Here is a 24,049-nt window from a genome sequence, read left to right on the forward strand (position 1 = left end):
ATTTCAGGCTTACGACTTTCCTAGAATAAGGCAGGAATCCATTTTGGAAGCAGAAGATACCCAGAAACTTCTATTGCATTAAAAAGTAACTGTAACTTAGTAGCTATAGGTAAGAATGTCAATGTCAATAATTGTATCTAGACTCTGTGTCAATCTGACATATCTTTACTCCTTTATTTTTCATCACTCTTTATGTCCAGTGGTCCCTGTAGGAGCTAAAACCTCCATGAATATAAAATACCATCAGTTTTGGCACAGAAGCTGCAGAAAATACATTTTGATTTTCATCAGGATTTCTTATGTATCAATATTAAGATGCGTTTGAGCTACATCTGCAATAATGATTAAAGGTAAGTCAAGTACGAACTATCTTGTTACTTTTCTTGACAAAACATCAAGAGAACTTTTGATCAGTGATGTCTATATGCATCAAATACATAACTCATACAATATAAGAGCTTTCAAATAGCAATTCTGGGTAAAAATCAGGATAAGCTGTTTAACTACAGGAGCCAATGGGCTGCCATGTTCAATCAGTTATGTGAATCAGTTATAAAGCCAATCATGACAGGCTGTTTGGTAGAATAATATCTGGTCTTCTTTATATCATATCAAGATCCTAAAATGCAATCATGGTTTTCCCTGAGCAATTAAAAGCATGATTTTATTTACAGTACGCCAAAATTGTTTGCATAACCATTACATTTCTATAGTCTGCAACTCTATATGTGAACCAAGTCAGATTACTTTGGAAAAGAAAAAGCTTCTAATCACTTAGTACAAGTGAGAAACATCATTATCAACCTGTCATATATTCTGCTTTACTTTGCACAAATAATTGTCAAAATTTTGTTTTCTCTGGATATGAAACATCATCCTCTAGGAGGCTAGACTGGTAAGACTGTTACAAACTCATGTCGGATAGGAAAGGCCAGTACTGTAAATGGATTTGAGTTCGCTGGGATTTAATTTTGCGGTAGAGAGAAAATGAAGTGTTGGCAGTGGCTTTAAATTCCCGGTTGAAACAAGGGGATAGGTGGTGAAAAGACAGAACAGGCACTTTCACAGTGGTTTTAAGTCTGCGGTGAAGCGGTCACTGTGAAAACTGTTATTACAGTATCCAAAGTCATCCAAACCATGTTCCACTTTTGCACACAATTTTATCTGCCGATAAGAAACCAACCAAAAAAATGAATATGTGATTACTAGTATTTCATACTTTTGCTCTACTCCAAAACATTGCAGCAACACAATTTTAACTAATTATAAGCAATTGCAAAGATATGCCAATAAACCTACCACAAACTCGTGCCTCTTAAAGCCACAGTTAAGTATATACGAAAGGAATGTGAATTTCTAAAAATAAGGCACTTCAATATCATGTGTGGCCATCCTGGTAAGACACAGTTGGAGTGTGGTGATGTCATCAAACAACTTCATACTCCTGTTTGATGGAGCGCATCAGGCAGCAGGCGAAGATGATCCCAACAACCTGTGAGCAACACAAACCAAACTTCAAACACACAATACATTCGCACATTGTAGAAGCTTGGTTTTAAGTTCTCTTAAATTTCAATCAACTACCGTCTGCGTAAAGTCCAATTTGTTTCAAGGCTATTCTTGTTCATTCGTGGTCAATTATTGCCCCCATTTTTGCCAATTTTCCATTGCAGTCACACTGACATGCAACGCATGGGTAAAATAAGTGACTTCTACAAACAAAATGAAATGTCACATTCTCAGTTTTGGCTCCAAATCAGATACAAGATAACTTTATTGGAAATCGCAGTGATGCCATTGACTTAAATACATTGTACAGTGATCAAAATTCATAAAACGAGATTTGTAGTGATTGCGCCATTTTGCGCCCATTTCCACCATTTTACCAATTGTATATTTTATCAAATCTTTAAACACTTCTCAATTTCCGGCAACAAATTGGTGCCGAATTCCTTTTGCAATTTGCCGCAATTAGGTGCAGTCCAGTGAGATAGCTACTCACTGTTGAATACAGCGTATTGAGTACAAACCTGTATGAAGGCGATTCCGATCCCCGCACCTCCGATGATGAGGATGTTGTGAGCCAGCCAGTCCTCCAGCTTATTCAGACAGCCCTACAGAACAACACAATATTTACAGAACATGAGAACTTCACCCATACTTTACACTGTGAAACTGTCAGATCTATCAGCTAATGCATTCTCAAAGGAAACTAAAAGTTTGGGTTGACAAGCCTACTATACTACGCTAAATATATCCCAATGTCAAGTTCTCAGTCACCCCTATGACATCAGTTTTTAATTTGCGACTCCCGTGGCATCGTGTGGCCTGATGATTAGAACATTCAGCTGTCAAACAAGGGGACCAGAGTTCGATCTTGGGTTGCTCCCAGACATGCGCCCCGACGTTGTACCCTTGGGAAAGGCACTTAACACAAATTTCCTCACTTCACTCAGGTGAAAATGAGTACCTAGCCTAGGTTAAGGACGACCCTCGGATAGGATGTTAAATGGAGGTCTCGTGTTAGGGGGAGAGCCACATCCCACGCACGTATAAGAGCCCACCACACCTTTTGAAAAAGAGTAGGGGCATGCCCCGGTGTGCGATGGTCCAAACCTTACAGTCGGTTGACCCGATACATGTCAGTAATGGCCGGTTTCTCGGCAGATGGACATACGTGGTCAGGTAGAAGATCCCGCCTGCTGACATTCTTTTGGAACGTGAAAGAAAACTGATACTCTGCCAACCCGTAAATTTCTACAAGCGACACAAACAGGCGCAATGGCGCAGAAAGCGTGCTCTCCCTCCCGACTTTGGCGTGATACAGGGTCATCACCAGAGCCAGGCAATTGCTTTAGTGCCATCTTCAAACAGCTACAGGAGTCCCAAATTAAGAAGAATTGATGTCATATGGGTGAGAACTTTTGGGGTACATTTAGCATAGTATAGAAGGCTTTTCAACTGAATCTTTTAGTTTCCTTTAAAGAAACTATTCAAAGGAATGAAAAGCATTAAGGTTCTATTAGATTGTCAAATCAACTGACCTCCGTATTAATGTCGGTTTGGTCGGCACCTGCACCGACCCCACAGGAGTCGTCTGGGTTCTTCACATCAAACTCAGTCTTGGCGTTCTTGCAGCAGGACCCGGGGACGTTACGGGAGGTGCCGTTGGGGTTGAAGTTGGGGGACTTGTCAAACCAGTCGGTGTAGTTCTTCACACCACAGCACACAAACTGGAACAGGAGAGATGTTTACAGGAGTCATCATAATATCTCTAGTACAGAAAACTGACCCAAAAAGTTGGGATAGTTTGGGCCGCCATATAATCTCTATTGTTACTTAAAAGGTAGATTATTGTTCTTGCTATAATAATGGTAACATCAACTCTCGTGATTCCACTGTGGACTCTAACCAACTAGCGCTATACTAGTTAATTTTACAACATTTGTAAGGATTATGTCTTTGTGGAAACTTTTCTGTTAGGTTCAGTTGAGTTGCTTCAAACTGTAGCTGCCTTGAGGTTTAGTTACTATTAGTGGTTCTTTTCACCAACCTATGTTATCATCAACCTATATAATCTGTCAATAGAGCGATGCCAATACAAACACTATGAAATGCGTTAATTATGAAGACCTTTATCATGTCGGTACTACAATGTATATCTACCTCTTTCTGAACACCGTCGAAGGCCAGACGTCCCTTTGTTGTGTTCTCCCATTTCATCATGAAGTCTGTCATGGCCGTGTCGATAACATTCTCAATCTGAGATAGAAGTGGACATGTACATCAGAAAAAACACTCAATCTGATATATCAGAACAAACACTCTCAATCTGAGATGTCAGAACAAACACTCTCAATCTGAGATGTCAGAACAAACACTCTCAATCTGAGATGTCAGAACAAACACTCTCAATCTGAGATGTCAGAACAAACACTCTCAATCTGAGATGTCAGAACAAACACTCTCAATCTGAGATGTCAGAACAAACACTCTCAATCTGAGATGTCAGAACAAACACTCTCAATCTGAGATGTCAGAACAAACACTCTCAATCTGAGATGTCAGAACAAACACTCTCAATCTGAGATGTCAGAACAAACACTCTCAATCTGAGATGTCAGAACAAACACTCTCAATCTGAAATCAAGTACTTATTTTCGCCATGTTAGAAATTTTACTCAATTAGAAAAAGGTATTGATCTTTTTAAAACTTGTATATTGTAATTCTTCACTGTTTGACTTTGAGAGCTGTTGTGTTTACTACGGACTGTATATAATTTTGCATGTATAATGTTTTTCAAATTTCATGCAAAATGTTTGCCAACATGCAATTTGGTATGTAACTGAAAAAAATATTTCTAACACACATACCGGTATGCCATGGTTTGGGTTTAGGTGCAGACTTGAGCATAGGTTCTAAGCTGAACCAAGGAGGTTTGCTGAACATGGACCCCCCACTAAGTTCACATCTTTGGTCCTGGTTGGGACACTTCGGGACAGTTGAAATCCACTTTCGGGACAATGTTGGGACAGTAGGGGAAAAAGTTAATTTCGAGGCCTGGGTAGAATCCAGTATGATACCAAAAAAAGTAGTGCTCGAGTCTGCATAGGCCCAAATATACGCATGACAGTTATACGTACATCGTTTCTCAGGACATATCCTGTGATGCCGGCAGCGATCTCCAGTATAAAGATCAGACTCAGCAGAACTGCAAACTGTGAGGACAGACAGAGGCAACATTGTCATGTCCATGTGTATGTACAAGTCTGTTACAATGGAAATATGAAACAGTACAAGTATATCGCTTTATACACAATTACAGTACAGATGTCACCTTGCAAACCTATCATCTGATTCTGAGTGACCGTTCAAATTTGAGAGAATACTCAAGCTGTGTGATTAGTATAGCATATACAGACTACACAGAAGTTCCATATCTAGCTTTTATTTTCCGTCGGGCTATTGTGGAGTGACTGTGGATGTGGGCGGCACAGCTCTTGAAGCCATGGATGGATGTTCATGAATTTTGGTAGGTTACTCTTGGGGAGACGAAGGTCAAATTTAAACAATGGGCCTTTTGTGCTTGTTGGTGTGTTTGCTAATGGGATGACTCGAGAGGCATTTGATGGATCGTGATAAAATTTAGTGGGTTGGTAGGTAGGGGTTGGAAAGTTGAAGGCAAAGTTCGAGAATGGGCTACCTATCCAGCAGGAATTGTATTTTTTTAGTTCAAGTTCTTTTACGGTCATGTTTTTGAGTGGTTGATAGCTCTTGGGGCAGGAACGGAGTTGTGTAAGTTTGCCCCCCCTCCTCCTAGCGGCTTGTTTGCAACTACAGTTGACATTCTTGTCTAAAACTTTGGAGGAGAATAACTCGAGCAGGGTTGGGTGGATTTTCATCGTTTTGGGCAGGGAGATTTTCTTTTGGTGATTATCAACATGATGAAATGCATTTTATACAAATCAGGGCCTTTACATCAAAGTAGGTGTGTGCACACCCAAAGTGTGTGTGTGTTGCTCATTGTACCTGTGGTCCACGGTACTATGAGATCCCCACTTAACTCAGTACTTACAGTGGTGACCATGCAGTAGTTTTCCCTGATGGCACCAAAGCAGCCCAGGAAGCCGATGATGGACACAAACACACCCAGAATGATGAGGAACACTGGTGCAGATGCGAAGGCGTTCCCAGTGAAGTCAAAGTAGTCACCAAACGCAATCTTCACTGTAGCACCGACCCCTATCATAGCAAGGCCAGTGATCTGTAAGAAGAAACATACCAGACTTTCCATTTATCTATTGAAACATTCCGTATCAGAGATGGCAGACTTCACCCCCGCAATGTTCTCTACTCTCAGCTCTTCCCTGCTGACGTCTGCTGAGATACACAACACAACTACAGGGTGTGGAAAATACGGAACTCTGCATTTGTCATTGGTCAAGTAAACACTGGTCAGTTCACATCGGGAAATCCAGAAGCAATTGGGAAACTTCAGAAATGTTAGATTTCTGCCTATGAGCGTAGTATCCGCTAAAAGCTCTCTTCATCATGAACATAGTCATGTAAAAATTATTAGTCAGTGATGTTCACAGCTTTAGATATGATTGATTGAAAATGCATGTGAACGATGTACTCCTAGGTCAGTACATATCCAGCAATATTGAGTTCACCTGGGTTTTTACAAACAATTGTGGGCTAATTGTTCCTGTCACAGTGGGCAATGACACCTCTAATCACTGAGCCCATTGAACCCAAACCCGTCCATTGAACTGGAAATCTGGTGATTATGCGAATGTATTCAACACAGTGGAAAGACTAATTATCTACTCATTTGCATGGCATTCATTAGGGTGGATCCTTGTCTGTCCACTATCAGGCCAGTATGGGCCAAGTCTAACCTGGTCTGGGGTGATATTGTGTCGCCAGGTCCAACGAATGATGGTATGGGTTGGGCAACTTTCAAAAAGGAATATCTTCATAGCTTTCCATGTTATTGCCAAATTAAAGGCACCATAATGTAATTGAAATCATGCTCTTTCAAATGATATATGAAACTTTACTTTAAGTTCAGTAGAAAAAAAGTTGGAAAATTGGATTTCCAAGATGGCCGCCTTGAAATCGGGAAAGTGAACCTCCCAATGTGAACTGACTAGTGTTAGTAGGTTTTCATCTCCCACTTCCCCTAGCAGTCTTACAGGTATATACCTACTCATAACTACCAGCGCTTAGCCTCCTGCCTAGACTCTTTGAGTGGCTTTATTGGTTGATTTGCCGTGTTTGCTGATTGCTCGCATCTTCTTATATGACCAAGCTTGATTGGGGTTAATGTGCGTGCCAAAAAGAAGCAAATCAACTAAGGTTGGCATACCTGAATTAAGTTTAGCATGTGAGCGATCGGAAAACAGCTCATATCTAAAAATAAGCTTGACAGCAAACCACCAGTTACCCATGCCAGAAGTTCTGCTTAAGAGCCTCTGAGGTAAAGGTAGTAACTAAAGGGAATGGTAGCAAAGGTAAAGGTAGTCCCGTAGCCTTTTTGAGGCCGTATGGACAGCGGGCTATCCACTGTCTCTAGGGCACGGTTTAGCAAGGCTGAGACCATCCCTCTCCTTCTACCACCTTTTTCATGTACCTCCCTAACCAAAGTCAGGTACCCATTTTTACACCTGGGTGGAGTGAGGAAAGTCGTGTAAAGTGCCTTTCCTAAGGTCAGTAAGGACACAGCATCTGACTAGGAATGGCAGGAATTGGACTAGTGACCTCTTGTGTCCATTAGCATGGCCAGCCGGCCATCCAACGCCACAAGCAAGAAGCTACCAGCATCTAAGGATTACCACAGAGGTTTTGTTGTCCTCAGCAGTTTGATTCTGATGGGGTTGTTATAAAGGTAGTTCTGGTTGCTAAACCTGGACCTACACTTTGGAATACATTCTGTATCACTCTCACAATGTCTTATTTATCCACATTTTCAAGCCCTTGCAGTTCAGAAAGGGTTACACCGGCCGGGTAGCCAGCCCAGGGTTTTCCACAAACCCTGACCTTTAGTGAATGGAAGTGCCCTGCCACACCTTTGTGTGTCAATGTTTGGTCTGTGCTCTGCATGGTTCTTACAAGTGTTCAGTCAGGCATGTACATGTATGTACACTGAAGTCTGTACTGATGCATGGATCCTGTGTGCCACCCTTGAAAGATAGAACACAAATAACACACAGCTTTCTCCTCATAGTGCCTATAAGAGGGTAGACTACATGCCCTTTTGTTTTTCTGTGAGGCAAAAAGCGAGCTATTCTTGTAAAGGTAGTCCTACAGCCTTTTTTAGGCTGTATGGGCAGTGGGTTGTCCACTGTGTAAAGGAAGGTGAGCCGGTCCCTCTCCTTCCACCGCCGTTTACCTCAGTCAGGTACCCATTTTACACCTGGGTGGAGTGAGGAAAGTTGGTAAAAATGGGCTTTCCCGAGGACACAACATCTAGCCACGAATACATGGAATTGAACCAGTATCCATTTGACGCCACTATCCTGTGCTGCACCCTTGTAACACAAACGACACACAGCAAGTCAGCTACTCTAGGACACACTGCCAAACAAAGAGTAAACATCCTTGTTCTACCCTCCCCATAGATAATTATAAAGAAATATTATTCTCTGCCATAGATAAAGAAATGTTATACTCTGCCATAGATAAAGAAATGTTATACTCTACCATAGATAAAGAAACGTTATACTCTACCATAGATAAAGAAATGTTATACTCTACCATAGATAAAGAAATGTTATACTCTGCTATCACAGAAGAGGTAGAAGGGAGCAGGTATAGTGTTCAAAGCTGGATTTCAGACTTAGTCTAGAACATCACATCCAGCCAGGCTGCATACCTAAACGTGACATCAGGTACAGGAACCATACTGATAGGTTTCGGTATAGGTCCGAGTATGTACCTGTACCTGAACAATTTGACAATTTTATAAAAATAAACTGAAACTGAATTACATAAAAGTACCCTTTGGTCTTATATGATGACAGAAACATGAACAGTTACAGAATGTTTATTTAGACTTCAGGTATTTTATGTAGATTGCATGATTGGACTCTCTTTGCAGCCAAAAGTTAGTGCATTGCGAGATTCATTCCATCATAGCTTAAAAACAACTGGGCTTAGTGTAGGATTTTCCATATATAATAAAACATGACAAATTGAAACATACTGTACATAAAATCCACATGGGAGAGTAACTTGTTAAATTTACTAAAAGGTGCTTAGGCACCTGTTTTGCCCTCCCTTTCACATTGTGAACCCAAATAAAGAAATAATTTAAAACCCATAGAAAATGCATTCTTTTGAGAGGATCTCAAAATTGTGAAACCAAAAATGGTGCTGATTTGGAGTTATTGAAGACTTACAAATGATTTCATCTCCAATGCTAAATTTTCCTCTTTGTGATAGCAATAACTTGAATTTAGTAAAAACAAAAGGTAAACAAGAGTTCCGTGACCTCATATCTCCATGAACAATTCTATTGATGCAAATGACTTACACATTTACATAATATATGCTTAATCATAAACACCTTTATCTTACCTACACATGTTGCAATATTGACAGTCCTATATTTCCTACAATTTGATGAATTTCGGTGTTTTTGAATTAATTATGCAAATTAGGGATTTATTTGCAAAATTGGTATCTGTTGATGGGCCACTTTCCATAAACTACATATGTTACATGTATTTGAGTCTTCTAATGGAAAACACTGCAAATATAGATTTTCCTCATTAGCTATGCAAATTAAGTCCCAATGAGCATAATTTGTACTTCATTGTGTATATCTCTGTTTAAGCTACCTGCATACTAAATATCATGGAAATCTGTTGTTCCTTTGTTCAGTTATTCTCCTTAGAAGATTTTCACAATAACGCCCCTGCAGTTCCAGAGCAAGCTGCTAGGGGGCCCAAACCTACACCACTTCTTTATTACATCACAAGCTATCTGCCACCAAAAAATCAAGACCATAGCACGTCCAGGTCAAAAGATACAAAAAATGAAGTTCTGCTGCAGTACCAAGGTCACATACCAGGGGGCCCAAAATCGACCTTGAATTTTGGCTTCACAACACCGGCCCACATACCAAATATCATCGTAATCCATCCAGAGGTTCTTGAGTTATGCTGACTGCAATAGTCCGGAAACACAAACACAAACACACACACACACAAACACAAACACGCCAAAAACAATATCTCCATTTTTCATGGAGATAAAAAGTAATACAGTACAGTACACTCAAGTGTAACTGTAAGTCTACCCAGGTACATTACGGTACACTAATGTTCCGGTATTTGGACCTGTACCCCTTGCTGTACCTAAGTATTTACACTTTCCTAATAACACCCAGGGGAAAAGAAGCCCCACCAGTTTTTCTCCTGTCATGTGATAAGTTAATTTTCTCCTGTCATGTGATGAGTTGTCACATGAGTTAGCCTTTATGTGAGTCTGCGTGCCTTTTGCCATGAGCCACATCCAAGCTATTTCAATTGACTGTTAAGCATAGCCGGCCCCTATAATTCTAAAGTTAAGTGTTGTCTGCAAATTATCCGTGAAACATTTTAACACACAGGAAAATGAAGATTTTCGGGCTGACTGGGAAACTAATTTACAAGAACATCAAAGCATAGAAAATCAAAATTGAACGAAAGAGGGTCATTTTGAACAGTTAGTGATCAGCTTTTACATTGTAGGCAACAAAAAAGGGACATATCCATAAATATCCACTCTGGACAAGTCCAAAGCTGCACAAATCTAAATTTGTTTAGTAGAAACAGATTTAGTTTGGGCTCTCGTTTATAAAGTTTGAAGTTATAATAATAATGGTTTTTATTGGTCAGAAATTACCCGCAATGGCAGCCTTTCTAGTGCTGAATTGATGCAGTGTATTACAGGTTTCACATAATACACAACATATATAATATCGTATCCACACTTGCATTTTGTGGAACTGTCGCAAGGGTCTGGGCGGCTGCCATTCGGCGCCAGCAGGTGACCTCAATACGACTTTCCCCAACCGAAGTCAGGTACCCATTTACACCTGGGTGGAGTGAGGAAAGTCGTGTAAAGTGCCTTTCCCAAGGGCACAAGATCGGTGACATGACAGGATTCGAACTCGGCACCTCTTGGTTCTGAGTCAAACGCTCTGCCGTTGCGCCACACGACCCCACAAGTTGGTCCTATTATCGAGGTTGAAAATTTCTGGCGATGTTTTACTTTTATCAAGCCATAAAGTAACAAACAACGAGTACCGTAAAATTCCTATTTATGTATGCACCCCTCCTAACGTACGAACCCCTGATTTGGGGACCATTGCGAGCCTGACTCAGTGAGTTGAAACATTCAGGGGAAAAAAACCCTCTCCAGCATTTTGGTGGATAGTAAAGAGGTTGACATGATCATCCTTCCGATGAAGTTTACCGGCTTAAAGGGTCACTGAGAACATATTTCTGGGTAGAAAATATCAAACAATTTAAATATATTGTATTGTTTATTCTTTATTGCTGATTGTGTGGTAGCATTCCACACTTCTTTTGCATGAAGATGTACCATTCTCTCATACTGATATATGCGATTTTTTCGAGGAAGAACCCCTCCTACGCACCCCGACTTTGGCGTAGGCCTGGAGCACCTACTTGCAACTTGAAAAGTTTAAAAAGTGTGTACGTAAATAAGGATTTTACAGTAACGTTTAATCCACCACTATCAACATGTGCCAGACCGACAGCAAAGAAGGCCAGTAAAGTTTTGTCAATACTGTTTAAGTGGTCTGTTCATATTCATTTTCAACCAAGCACACCTGGTCATCACACCCTTCTTTTTTTGATACGTGTGTCGTGTGTTGGGTGTCTTTACGTGCAGAGGTTTGATGCTTGATGCATTTGCCTGAAGCTCCCTCATACACGGGGCTGCCGGCTTTACGTCACGATCTGAAATGACGAATACAACTTGTCCAACTCCAAGCTGGGGCCGACCATAGGATCGAATTCCAGCCCATGGATCCATGGAATTTGGCGAAGCAGTATATTGTGATACCGCTTGCGCCACAGGGACATTTGATGATAACATTGCTTCTCACTTTGAAATTGTAAAACTTGACTGAATACAAACACGGTCGGTTGTTATGAGAACGAAGTACATCACCTTACCATACGTTGTTGTTGTTGTTGTTGCTGTCTACTTTTTCGCTAGACATGGTCACACGGTGTAATTTTTTCTTCTTATATAATGTCCTTGGTGAAACACTCTGGGAAAAGGCTTAGTCTACAATCTTTCACCTTTGCATCTGCTTGAAGATTAGGGAAAGTGCGTCCATAATTTGTTCATAACGGTGACCTATAGAATGTCTGACATCTTCTTCCGAACACAACACAACAACTACGGAACGTTAGAAATTACGTAGTGAAAGAGAACTCTGCCCGCTTATCTGGAGAATGGTTGTTGTTGAAAATGGCTAATTTGTCCCAGATATTTCCCTCTGGACAGCCGCTGACACACCACAAATCTACTACCGACTGTAACAAATCTTGAATAGAAACCAAACTTATGCTTAGTTGTACTTACCCAGAAGATCAAGTTAAATGCGAAAAGCAAGTACTTGATACACTGCATGCTTCCTTCTGCCATATTGTCTGTAGTACAGTGATCTCTGCGACGTCTGCAAGACTCCGTCGGACTCCGAGCAATGAAGTTACCTGGGGGACGTTTTACATCCGCCTTCGGACCGTATCTCTTCGCGGAGGGATATTAGAGTAATGTCTTACTTTTTTATATCAAAGTATAATTGTGGCGTTAGATTAAAAGCAGCACGTTATACATGTGTAGTAGAAAGATGTAGCTGTCCTTGATTTATAAACTCATAACTTTTTTCATAATGTTATATCATATTTGTGAAATATGTGGGACTATTTTTTGTCTCCTGCTGACTGACCGTCATATGACCGGGTCACATGACATATCCGGATGACGTCATTAGGGTCCGTCCGGAGTCCGCGCGGTCGGAGGGGGATCCGGATATAGTCTCCAAGCAGACCTACGGGTTGGCAAAGACCGTATCCAACAGGCAGAAGGAGTTTTTATAGCCAACCCAAGTCTCATAGCCAACCCAAGAGACTTGGCTATGAGACTTGGCTATGAGACTTGGGTTGGCTATAAAAACTCCTTCTGCCTGTTGGATACGGTTTTTGCCAACCCGTAGGATCCCGTAGGTCTGCTTGGAGACTAATCCGGACAGACAAAGCGCAGTAAAATATTATAAAAGTTGACAGATCTAGACTTTATATCAAAGTATAACAGTCCTGGTGAATAGACCAGAAACTAATCCAAACTCGATAACATTGTTCACTCGCTTGCCAGCGGCGCCACTACCTGTTGGCAGTGTTGCTGGCATTTATATAAACGGTGACGTCATTTAATGAGTAAATAGGGAGAAAGTTATCGATCGTATGTATGAACTGAGTTCAGCCTATGCATTGTTACACAATCTCTCGCTAGAATCAAAACTGACATAATTTTTGTCCCTCCTAGATAAAGACGTGAAACTTGACACAAATAGTGATCGTCCTTTGATTGTACCTGAAACGTCTGACCGAATAAGGAATCTGTCCATTTGTAACGAATAGGGTTTCGGGGATGTTCTCCTATCTTAGCGATATATGAACTCGGCCAAACTAGTTCGATTGAGCTCGAATCACGGGAGCGGCGTACTCGCCCCTTTGGGGTTTTACACAGTTGCTTGCGCAACCTTTGTATTGTGTATGCTTGCATACTGTGATGTGTGCAGTCAACAAGTACGTTAAACTGTGACTTGCGGTGACATCATGAAAAGTATATACATGAGGGATACATTAGGGTATGCAAGTCTTTTTTTCCGTGAGGCGTAGCAAACTTTTTAAATTCCATTCTGATGCAGCATTGTCGGTAAATTATCCCTGAAGCATAATTGGTAGCTTTATTTCTGCTAGCACGTGATTTGTTATCCATGATTCATCGTGAAGTATTATTCTTATTGACAAATTCTTCGTAGCGTAGTCACTGACGCCAAAGTGCCCAAAAGTCACAACGGAACGGTACAGTTGTGCCGTTGTTCGGGTTTCCAGTTAGTTAGGTATATACCCGAATCTGACGTAATGCTTATAAGGAATATGCTGTACTTATAAGGAGCGGAGGTCCCTAAACCTGGCCGAAAGGCTGACTGCTATGCATGCTGAAAGAAACAGACGAGCCTGCTGTCCATCTTCATTTCTACCTTCCCCGCAAACAACCTGGAGGTCAAGGGACTAGGTAGGTACTAAGGTAGGTAGGTATAAGGAATTTACGTTACTATTGCCATGTCCCCTCATGCAGACCCTCTTATAATCATTTCGAGAAGTGCACTTTGTCCGGGTCATTGACAGTTGCGTTGTACTTGCTGGTACAGAACCGCCTTGGCATCGACATGCAGTCTATTGAAGTTCTGCTAGAGGACGCAGCTGCACTAATGCGAAACCTCATCAAGTGGGTGTTCAGTCGTAGCCTGGAATCCAAACCTATCTTAGCTACCGAGTCTCCTCTCCGCAAGGAGACTCGGGAGCTATAATGGGCTTGGATTCCAGGCTAGTCCAGTCGGGCTTAGCCTGAGTATGATGCTAGTGATTCCAGGGCTCCTATACTCTCCAAGGTTGGTGAAGCCCTGAAACTAAACTAGGATAACACAGTCAGGCTAAGTCGGGCCCATGCATCATTGCATGTTGCCCAGGGCCCCAGGTGGACAGGGGTTTCCCGGTAACCGTGGTTTGATATACTCTAAGGATCAGTGAGGTTTCTGATAAGCTCTTCTTGCAGTTTACGGCATATATTTGCTCATTTTGCAGCTTCTTTGAACGATTTTAGTATCATCGCAGACTTTTATTGGAGATTATTTACAGCGGCCCTCCGAGCACGGTAATTCCTAATATAAGCGCAACAAGTGTCTGACAACCAACACAGGTGCAACTGCTCGGTCAAACTATAAGTTAACAAAGTTAACGTTAGGAGTGTTATCACAAGATATACTGGGTCGGCCGTTAGATTTGTGGATCTGTGTAAACAACCTAGAATCGATCTTTACTTAAGTCCTTCAGCCTTGCGGTAACTGTTATATAGCCTCTACCAGGCTCCGCGGATCGCTGGGACAATAGTAGAATCGGCCGAATAGGGGGGAATGTATGGAAGGTCAATATGCGACTTTTGACCTTCTCTGCATAGCGGACTACCCTTGGTATACTATTCATTCTATTTGGCCGAGTTCTACTATTTTCCCAGCGGTCCGCGGAGCCTGGTAGAGGCCTGCCTTGTACACGCTGCCCAAATATGGAAAGAGAGACAGAATTGAGCCCAGGGACGGTCGGACCGTGACACCGGCAGCACGTGTGCTGGAGTGACTCAGGTTACTTGGTCAGGAAGAGAGGTCTTCATATCGACAAGGAGGTTAAAATAAGACCTCCTTGATATCGACAAGAACACCCAGACTGAAGGTTCCAGGGCTTCCAAGGAGCCTACAGGATCGGCTGTCAGCAGATATGTAAGGTATCTGTCAAAGTTGTCTGAGTTATCGTTGCACTGTCAGCTTTATTTCCCTGAATGTTCGAAAGTTATTCAAAATGTATCATCTCGATGTATGTAAGCCTTCTGTACTGTAAAGGAAAGATTACCATGTAGACAAGCATAGTTTTACAACTCTTGTCTCCCTTGTGTTGCAGACGGTGACAGTTCCTTAGGACAGAGGAGCCTGAAGTTCCCATAGCTAAGACAAGACATTTTGAGGTGACACTATGGATAGAGAATAACATCCAAGTTGGCCATTGAGTGAAGATTTTGGCGACTTCTCAGGGGGTAGGCTAATACCTCATTGAATTTTTGGGTGAGAAAAAGTGAAAGCGAAGACTGTTGATTGCAAGAGCCAATGTCATATTCAGTGATATTGAAGTTAATTGGGAACCCCCAATACTTGGAGAATGCTGCCCTAACAGACCAGTGTGCATAAAGGACTGTGTCTGGAATTCGAGGAGGGGAAAATTAATAGGATAGTCATAACATAATCAGTAAGCGTCAATGACTTAACTTGGGGGACCATGAGTAATTGCCATTCAGAGAAGATTGGGCACAGACGACTATGGATGAGAAAAGGTTAAATCAGTCGTGTCCAGCAGGCACAGCTTATCTAGGAAATGAAGCAGCTTCAAATGATGAAGCAAAGGATGTGATGCAAGGGAAAAAGATGAAAACTTCAGCTACAACTGGTGTAACGTTACAAGCAGACATTTGTTCCTCAATATCAAGACCTGTCAGTTCTATCCCCAAAAGCAAACGTCACAAAAGACTCCCTTGCTCATCCTGCAGTAGAACTATGACTTATGATTACAAAATGCGGACATTCATTGCGAGAAACCCAACACAAAGACGGAGACGGGTGAAGAGAATCAAGAACAGGATTCAACGTGCACAGAGCAAGTCTGTTGTCCAGAAGAAATCAACAGCAAGGAAGACCACAAATCCAGGTTGTTCACATGACCTTATGAAAACCAAGGCTGTCCAGTCATCTGAAACAGTACAAACTAATGAAATGATAGATGTTACCAAGCTGTACACTAAGATTCAGTGTACAGAGGACTCCATGGCACAGTCAGACTTAAACCACAAGTCCAAGGGGACGACAGGGGAAAACCTGTCACCAGTGACTACCAGTAGAGGGCCTCTGGAGAACAGAAGGACCTGTCAGCTTGGTGGCCCAAGGATTCCTCACGGTTACCCCCATTTCCATGGCAACAAGAAGTCGGGTCGGAAGACTGCAAGGGCCTCCTTAAGGACAGGTATTCCAGCTAGGTATATCAAGTACAGCAGCATGCAGCTTCCTCATAGGGTGCAGAAAGTACAGCTGAAATGCTGTACAGGGAATCAGTCTCCAGACGGTGAAAAGAAAGGGAACATTAAGAGGAATGATGGTACATTTGGCCCTAATGGCGAAAACACTGTAGAAAGACCTGGGGAGGATCTGGACGTGTCAAACAACGGACAAGAAGTATGTTTGATGTGTCCCTCACCCCATGTTAGTACGATGTTCAAGAAGCGTTCAGTAAGGAGAGGGCAGACGCTGGAGACAGTAGTGTCCAGACTATGGACTAGGGTATGTCAGGGGGAAGAACTTCAGTCCCAAGTCAACACAGTAAAGAACATCTCTGGACCCAAAGTACAGAAACTGCAGTTTGATAGTTTGTCTGGAGTGATGGATTATGGCAACATGCGAGAAGAAGCGGAGAACTCACGTCAACAGGACCTCACATTCCAGACGAACATGGACAATTCGAGAAGGCCAGCAGATACTGAAGTTGATTGTTTGTATAGAGGGACAAGTTGGACTGGACAAGTAGAAGGTAGTTTGCAGAGTGGCATCTGTGAAGAAGGTCTGAGTCTGAGGCTTAGTGGTACACTCGAGACCATGGAACCAACTTACAGTGAAATCATGGAAGAGATACAAACTGATGTAGAGGAACCGCCTATGTTAGACTGGATGGGAGACAGTCACCACACTACATGTCATAGTGAAGCCGCTTCCCCCCCTCGACTGGACAGGATTCCACTTAATCTATCTTGTCATCCTGATTTAACCACTTGCAATGGCAGCACATTTGTTGCTCCTACTCTTATTATGAAAGCAGAACAGACATGTTCTAGTCTACTGGACCAAAAATTGGGAAACAACCTTCCTGACACATCCACCTCACCACAGGGGTACATGTGCAGTACAGGTGAAGTAGCCAGACCTCAGCACTATCAATGTACTACAGAAGAAGTGCAAAATAGCGAGCTGTTGACTTTTCCCCAAGACCCATACCCAGATGTGGATGTGGTAAATAGACAATATTTCATGTCCTTTTCTAACCAGGAGTCTTTGGATGCCCATAAAAAAGTGGAGGCCAGAGTTGAGAAGGAGTTTAAAGTAGATTCACAGATCTTCATCCAGAATGTTATGGACTTCAAACTTCACACGGGCAAACAGAAGAGGAAGAAGAAACACGCAAAACCAGAGGGTTGGAATCCAGGGTTCCACAACAGGCACACCAGGTACAACATGATGCTGGTGGAAGAAGTGCTAAAGAGACGATTCGCACAGGCAGCAGGGCAGATAAACCCCAGACATCTGCCCAGCCATCAGGTACCTTACACCACATGCAGCAGCCACAGGAGGAGGGGCAGGGATGAGTTTGTGTCCAGACTGTTGGGGGGTGAGAATCTCCACTGGAAGAGGAGAGCCCGACTGATGTGGGACATGGTACAGACAGGCACCGTGCACAACATGAGCAGCAGTGGAGTGGTAGAAGTGAGCCGTTACCATGGGAACACGGAAGCACAGTATAACACAGCTGGTCGTCATCAGCTCGGTTTTTCTAACGATAGACAAGCAGCCAAAAAGCCATCAAGGATGGCAAAATATTTTGATAATGAGGACACCACAACACAGACAACGACGGTGGTAAACCATGTGTTTCCCAAGATGCTGTGCGATATCTCTGATACTGTGCCGGGTCTGCACTTCCAGGAAGAAAACAAAGTCTACTGTGACGGTAACTTGAATGTCAACAGTTGCCATGGTGATGAATCAGTGATTGACAGGTGTCACATGTCAAGACATTCACAGCAATCATTGGTTTGGAGCAGCCAATGTTTGAAAGAGCCTTCCGAATTCAAAGGTAGCTCATTAGAAATGCACCACAGAGAGAATCAACAGAATAGAGAGTATGGATGGAGGCATCATCACCAAGATCAAACACTCCACATGTCTAACAAGGATGGTCTTCCCTGCGGACCTTCAGATGTAAACTATGCAGCTGATACATCCAGTAGGTTCATTGGTCATGTTCAAAACAAAGGTGAACCAAGTAGGAGTCAACATTCCACACAAGGACGTAATGTTTTTGGAGACAAGGCAGCAACAGGTGTGCTGGGAACTACCTCCACTGACGTGTCTATGTCTCCTGTCAACTGTCACTCCAGGTGTCCAACACAGATGATGAGCTATCCACATGCGAACTGTTCAGACAGTGTTAGAGGCATGGCCAACCTGCATATCATCACATCTCCTGACCTGTTTACAGCTGCAGATGTTGGACCACTCAATCTGTCCAGACAAGTGTTAGAAACAAAAACATCAGCACCTGTTGAATCAGAAAGGTGCAAACAGACAGAAATCAACTTTGCAACATTTGAATCACAGAGAGCTCAGAAACAGAGACCTGTCAAGAGTAAAACTCATGCTACTGCGAACATTGAAAAGAGGAGAGTTGACGAACACACTGAGCACAAGACCTGCTCCAATGTGATGAAGACAAGTACACAAACAGTTGGTAACAAGTGCACCAGTAAAGAAAACCCTCATTGCAACAACAGCCAGAGATGGATGAAAACTACTGTATTTCATAATGAGGCAGAAAACAACCGCCAGACAACACAGTTTGATGATGAATGTAAGTAGCCTCCTTAGCAGTCTTACAGGTTTAGCTTGTTCTTGCTCTGTTCTGATTGTATGTCAGATTTGATTGTATGTCAGATTTGATTGTGTGTCAGTTCTGGGGTTGAGGTTTTGTGCACGTGAGTAATTTGCGCGTGAAAAATAAAGTTTATGAAATGTGTCAGAGAATATGTGCTATGAAATCCTTATTCAGAAAAATATTACCCTACGATATAATTTTGCATCTGTTTCCTTAATTTTGGGTTTAGATTTATAGTCCCTTGGGAATATATAAGCTGACTCCCAAAGGATTTAGAACATTTTTGGGAGTTTTAAGCTTTAAAGTTAAAATAAGATGACTTGCAAAGGAATTAGTATCCTATTGTTGCATTCTACAGTTCAAAAACAAAGATGAAATTAAGCTAATAGAATAGAGAAAAGCCTCAAGTAGTTACATTTTACAATGCAAAGCCTTATATAAGTAATTTACTCATGTATTTATGAAAAACATTTTTTTTCCTAGGCCTTACCGCAGTTGAGCCCACAATACTGAACAGAGCTGGACTGTAACCGATTACATGTTGACACAAGAAACCACACTTAACCGCTAAATTTGGAAAATCTTATGGTTATTCTAAGATATGAACCCTCTGAAAATATAGATTGTCTTTTGTGTCTATCGTTGCCCCAAAATATGATATTTTCCACGCGTTTACGGTATCGCAGTGAAGATCATAATCCGCCCTATGCAATATACTGCTAGTTTTACTGTCACCACGCCTGAAAGTGTCGCCGCCATGTTTCTAGGGCGAAACATGCTGTTGTTAACCGACAGTTCTGCCGTTTTAGAGACTTGTGGCCTCAAAACACATATCAGAAGTTCTAATTGTTGTTTTACGTGCAACATGTCTTCTGTGAACGAATAATTGTTCCACCACGCTGCCGATAGTGGTCAGGAATTCTTCCGATCACCATGCTTTGGTTTACGATGTAAACAGAGACTGTCGAAAGTTATATTTGTATGGAAAACCTTAACTTTCAATTTTAGAGGGATCCCTGATTAGCAAAGCCCACATTTTTGAAAAAGATAATACAAATACCGTCTAAGATGAGAATGTACTGGGCGTATTTTGAGGCAAATTACATTTATTTGAGAGGTGATTTTGTGAATGGGGGTTCTGGCAAATTTGTTTTTTCCAAATCGGAAAAAATTTGGAGCGGCAATTCCGAGAACCAACAAATTAAATTGGTGTGGCCTAACTTGCATTATCAATAACATATTATAGTTCCACTGCATTCCCTTATAGGCCTATTAATCTTTGAGATGACAAAGTGTGCTCCCCAGTTGGCTAACTCCTCTGGCATGTTATTTGTCTATTTGGCCAGATTCTACTCTTTCTAGCCACCTCTGGAGCCTGTTAGATACTACAACAATTCTATCTGATTTTATCTGATAGGCAAGCACACCAGGACCTTTATTCAGGTTCTTGAAAAAACCTCCAGACAGGCATATCATCCTATCATCTTTCTTCAATATTCATTGTCTTCATCCCTGTCCTTGGTGCTGAAGGTCCATTGGAAAATATTACCCTGCTTCATAATGGCTGCTTTGCCCTGTATTCTTAGACCCCAAGCTGATTGGCACACACTCAGAACAACTAGAATACCCTACATGATAACATGTTCCACTGTTTCAGGTGTAGCCCAAGGTGAAGCATTGAATGGGACTACGACGGTCACCACGAGGGGAGAGGCACGTGAAGCAGCCTGCATGGACCTGTGTCAGAGGAAGGAGTGACAGTACAGGACAGATGAGAGTCGGCTGGCAGCCGTAGTGACGAGGAATGTTCACACCTGCTGCAGGAACTACAGATTTTCTCTCAGACAGTATCTGAGGGGATTATATGGTGATATTTCCTGCAGAGGACTGCACAACAGCACAGGTGTCAGTACTGCTGCAGGGAATACTGCTGCAAGTTTGTAACAACTTTTCCAAACAGACAAGTGTGTAGTATGTGTGTAATATTAATCTTGAATATGTGTCAAAGTTTTTCAGCTATACAAGTCACAAAATTCTCAACCTTGTAACATTGAGAACTTGGTGCAAGGTAGTCTTCTAAGCACTCATAAGTCAGCATCAGTCGGTATTTCATATAGTTTCTGAGATATTGATAATCTTTATTACTTTCATGCATTTAAGGAAGTTGTATCATCAGAATTATGAAAGATATTTGAGCCAGAAAATTCATTCTATTTGTATTTCTCTAAGTTGATAACAATCAATTTTTCATCTACTTCTGTAAGTGAACTCTAAGCTTAGCTACATTGCCTTTTCGTTGATATCATAAAAACTGACAAGCCTTTTGATGAGTGAAAAGTTTGTTCTTACAGACCGTTCAAGGTTTTGTACACCAGCGATAGTGGGTGACATGAAATTGTCTAAACTGTATTGTTGAAAGTTTGTTTGCAGATTATAGATAGGTACTTTGACAAATGGCATTTTTTTTGTCATTGTCAATAAATTGAACGCTTCAGCCCTTTGCCAACTCATGGCTAATCAGACCAACTCAACTCGGGTGTTGGCTGAGTTGACCAGGGTGTTGGGCTGAGTTGACCAGGGTGTTAACATATACGGCACATTGTTTTTGTTGTATCTATCTTAGTATTAATAGAGACTAAAGTACATCTAGAAAGTGCCATGTTATGTTGAATTTTGCAGGTTATACATTCTTCATTGAAAGTTATTGAGAATAGTTAGAAAAAACCACCCTCGTCAAACCAGGACCCCATATCGCTCCACGTTACATCGGTCGCGAAAGGGGCCCTGGTAAAAAGATCCGTCACGTATGGTTATGGCAGGTCGATGAGACTTGCTCATGAATAATTAATGAGCTGGCCTTATTTGGCACAAACGGCAGTTGTAGCTCATTAATAATTAATGAGCTAGCCGTAACACGTAACCTGATTGGTTGAAAGCTTCCCAGCGTTCTTTGCGCGCTGGCTTCCGATGAGAGGAAGCAAACCCTCTGATTGGCTGAAGCTGTTTTGGTGGCGACGTCATCATAACCATATGTGACAGATCTTTTTACCAGGGCCCCTTTCGCGACCGATGTAACATTCAGCGATATGGGGTCCTGGTTTAACGAGGGTGGAAAAAACAAAGATGTTAGAAAATGTTGATTGCTGAATTTGTTAGCAGTCTGGTATAACATTAGTGCTACTAGAAGAACTGGGTTCTGCCCAGCATCTGTCATTCCAGAATCATATGCTAATGACGTTTGTACGTCCGATGATTCCTTCAAAATCAGCATGTCTAATATGAAAAAGGTCAGAACCATGTCAAACCACATGAGGTGAGAACGGGTGTGACAGATGGTGGACAGAACCCTCAAGTAGAACTACAGCTGGACACCAAATATGTTTGCTTTGTCTTGAAAAAAAAGGCACTGGTTCAAGTTGATTTGGAATACAGTGTATGTTGATGAGTAACATATCCAGACAGATTTATTTGATCCCTACTCCTTTTGGTAAGTGTGATGGGTTCTTCAAACATGGGACCTCAAGCTTTACATCCCATCCAAGAGGATGTATCTAACCAAGGCTAGGTATTCCTTTTTTACCTTATTTGAGTCAGGTAATAGGTGCTGCAGAATACAGTGGATCATCATCATCATCATTAAAAGGTGTAAGCTGTCTTTCCCAAGGCACAATAGCGGGACTAGTCAGGGAGTCAAACTCAGTACCTCCAGGTTCTGTGCAAATTCAGGTACCAGAGAATCCTGAAGATCATCAAAAGGTTGACAGGTTCAATGACTATATGTGAATCTCGGTGCATTCACTTAATTACCTTCGTCAAGAAGGTTTTGTTTTCGGGTTGCGTGTGTTTTTGAACAGCATAACTCCACAAGTCGTGGATGGATCAATATGATATTTGGCATGTTAGTAGGGGTTGGCAAAAGGAAGAAACAATTTGATTATGGGCCCCTAGCAGCTTTCTGCAGTACTGGTGCAAAACTTTCACTTTTGATATGTCGTGTTGTGGTTATGCTATGATTTGATATGCTATGATGTCGTGATTTTTAGTGATAAATACCTCTTGTTAAAAAGTGAAACTGATCTGAATTCCATAATATTAAACAACACCAACAAAGTTACCACCTACACATTAATTTCTATACTACTAAATTCAAGAAGTACATTGATTTGGTATCAGCTCATTGCCTATGCCAAGGTTTCATTTTCAGTGCCGCTTGCCGCTTGTATATGTGTCTGCATGAATGGGGACAGCACAAGACGAAAAGTTGTGGTTGGATCTTTTTGATATTTAAGGAGGGTATCGACAAACCAAAGGACATAATCAATTATGGGTCTCATTTTGGCTTCCAATGGTACTGCAGCAAAACCCCTGGTTTTGATATCTCCTGTTCTGGACAGCCTGTGATTTTTTAGCATCCGCTTTCAAACATGACTTTACGACACATGACATTAGTAAGAGGTAATGAGGAGATGACAACCTCCCTCTGGGACAACTGACTGCCATTAGTATGCTGTTCTTCCTTGAGCACTTTACTGCTCCATAACATCATAAATAAGACTAGAGTTCCCTGACCTCATACCTTCGCCAAATGATTTTTGATCTTTACAACTGATGTGTTATTACTCATGAGTGTTTCTCATTGATTACTAGTATGCAAATACTTAGTACTCATTTGCGTGAATTATATCATTTGATCATCTTATGCACCCAAATAACAGAAATTGTCCAGAGTATTAGTCTTATCTTGACAAAGAAGGCTATTCTAGCATTTTCTGATCCATTATGCAAATGAGGTCATCATTTTCACAGTTTAATTTTAACAACGTTCACTTTTACCTAACTACTAAATGCTAGTCTCTACCAGACTAACCGCGTCAGAAATAGAGAGAACATTTGCCGGGGGACTTTGGCCATAGAGGATAACATTCCCATCCACATTGGACCCACACTCCGTAGCCGACTCCCTTCATACAATTGACTCTATTTGGCCAATTTCTACTAC

General features: G+C 41.7%; 2 protein-coding genes across 4 annotated transcripts; one reads left to right on the plus strand and one right to left on the minus strand.

The window, feature by feature from the left end:
• Positions 1–149: 149 nt before the first annotated feature.
• On the minus strand, positions 150–12,270 carry LOC136449341 (CD63 antigen-like). Its single transcript, XM_066449357.1, has 7 exons — positions 12,110–12,270; positions 5,577–5,765; positions 4,645–4,719; positions 3,667–3,762; positions 3,045–3,233; positions 2,031–2,114; positions 150–1,492 (listed from the first exon to the last, which is right to left on the minus strand). Exons 1-7 carry the CDS (start codon positions 12,170–12,172, stop codon positions 1,427–1,429), a joined length of 762 nt encoding a protein of 253 aa, XP_066305454.1. The 5' UTR covers positions 12,173–12,270; the 3' UTR covers positions 150–1,426.
• A 2,391-nt stretch (positions 12,271–14,661) lies between these two features.
• Positions 14,662–22,501, plus strand: LOC136421162 (uncharacterized). Of its 3 annotated transcripts, none has more exons than XM_066408321.1 (3): positions 14,662–15,091; positions 15,265–19,026; positions 20,708–22,501. In XM_066408321.1, the coding sequence occupies exons 2-3, from the start codon at positions 15,678–15,680 to the stop codon at positions 20,806–20,808; spliced, it is 3,450 nt and encodes a 1,149-aa protein (XP_066264418.1). In that variant the 5' UTR covers positions 14,662–15,091; positions 15,265–15,677; the 3' UTR covers positions 20,809–22,501. The 3 variants fall into 3 exon arrangements, with proteins under 3 accessions (XP_066264418.1, XP_066264419.1, XP_066264420.1); XM_066408322.1 differs by having other exon boundaries at positions 14,662–15,086; XM_066408323.1 differs by having other exon boundaries at positions 14,662–14,992.
• The last annotated feature ends 1,548 nt before the right edge of the window (positions 22,502–24,049 follow it).

This window comes from Branchiostoma lanceolatum, chromosome 15 (assembly GCF_035083965.1).
Source record: "Branchiostoma lanceolatum isolate klBraLanc5 chromosome 15, klBraLanc5.hap2, whole genome shotgun sequence".
Classification (NCBI taxonomy): Eukaryota; Metazoa; Chordata; class Leptocardii; order Amphioxiformes; family Branchiostomatidae; genus Branchiostoma; species Branchiostoma lanceolatum.

Coding starts and splice junctions, on each gene's coding strand:
- LOC136421162 (XM_066408321.1), top strand. CDS start 15,678: ATGGATGAGAAAAGGTTAAATCAGTCGTGTCCAGCAGGCACAGCTTAT. Junction 19,027..20,707: donor AACACAGTTTGATGATGAAT/GTAAGTAGCCTC, acceptor CCACTGTTTCAG/GTGTAGCCCAAGGTGAAGCA.
- LOC136449341 (XM_066449357.1), bottom strand. CDS start 12,172: ATGGCAGAAGGAAGCATGCAGTGTATCAAGTACTTGCTTTTCGCATTT. Junction 3,763..4,644: donor GATATGTCCTGAGAAACGAT/GTACGTATAACT, acceptor CTTCTATCTCAG/ATTGAGAATGTTATCGACAC. Junction 3,234..3,666: donor TCGACGGTGTTCAGAAAGAG/GTAGATATACAT, acceptor CTCCTGTTCCAG/TTTGTGTGCTGTGGTGTGAA.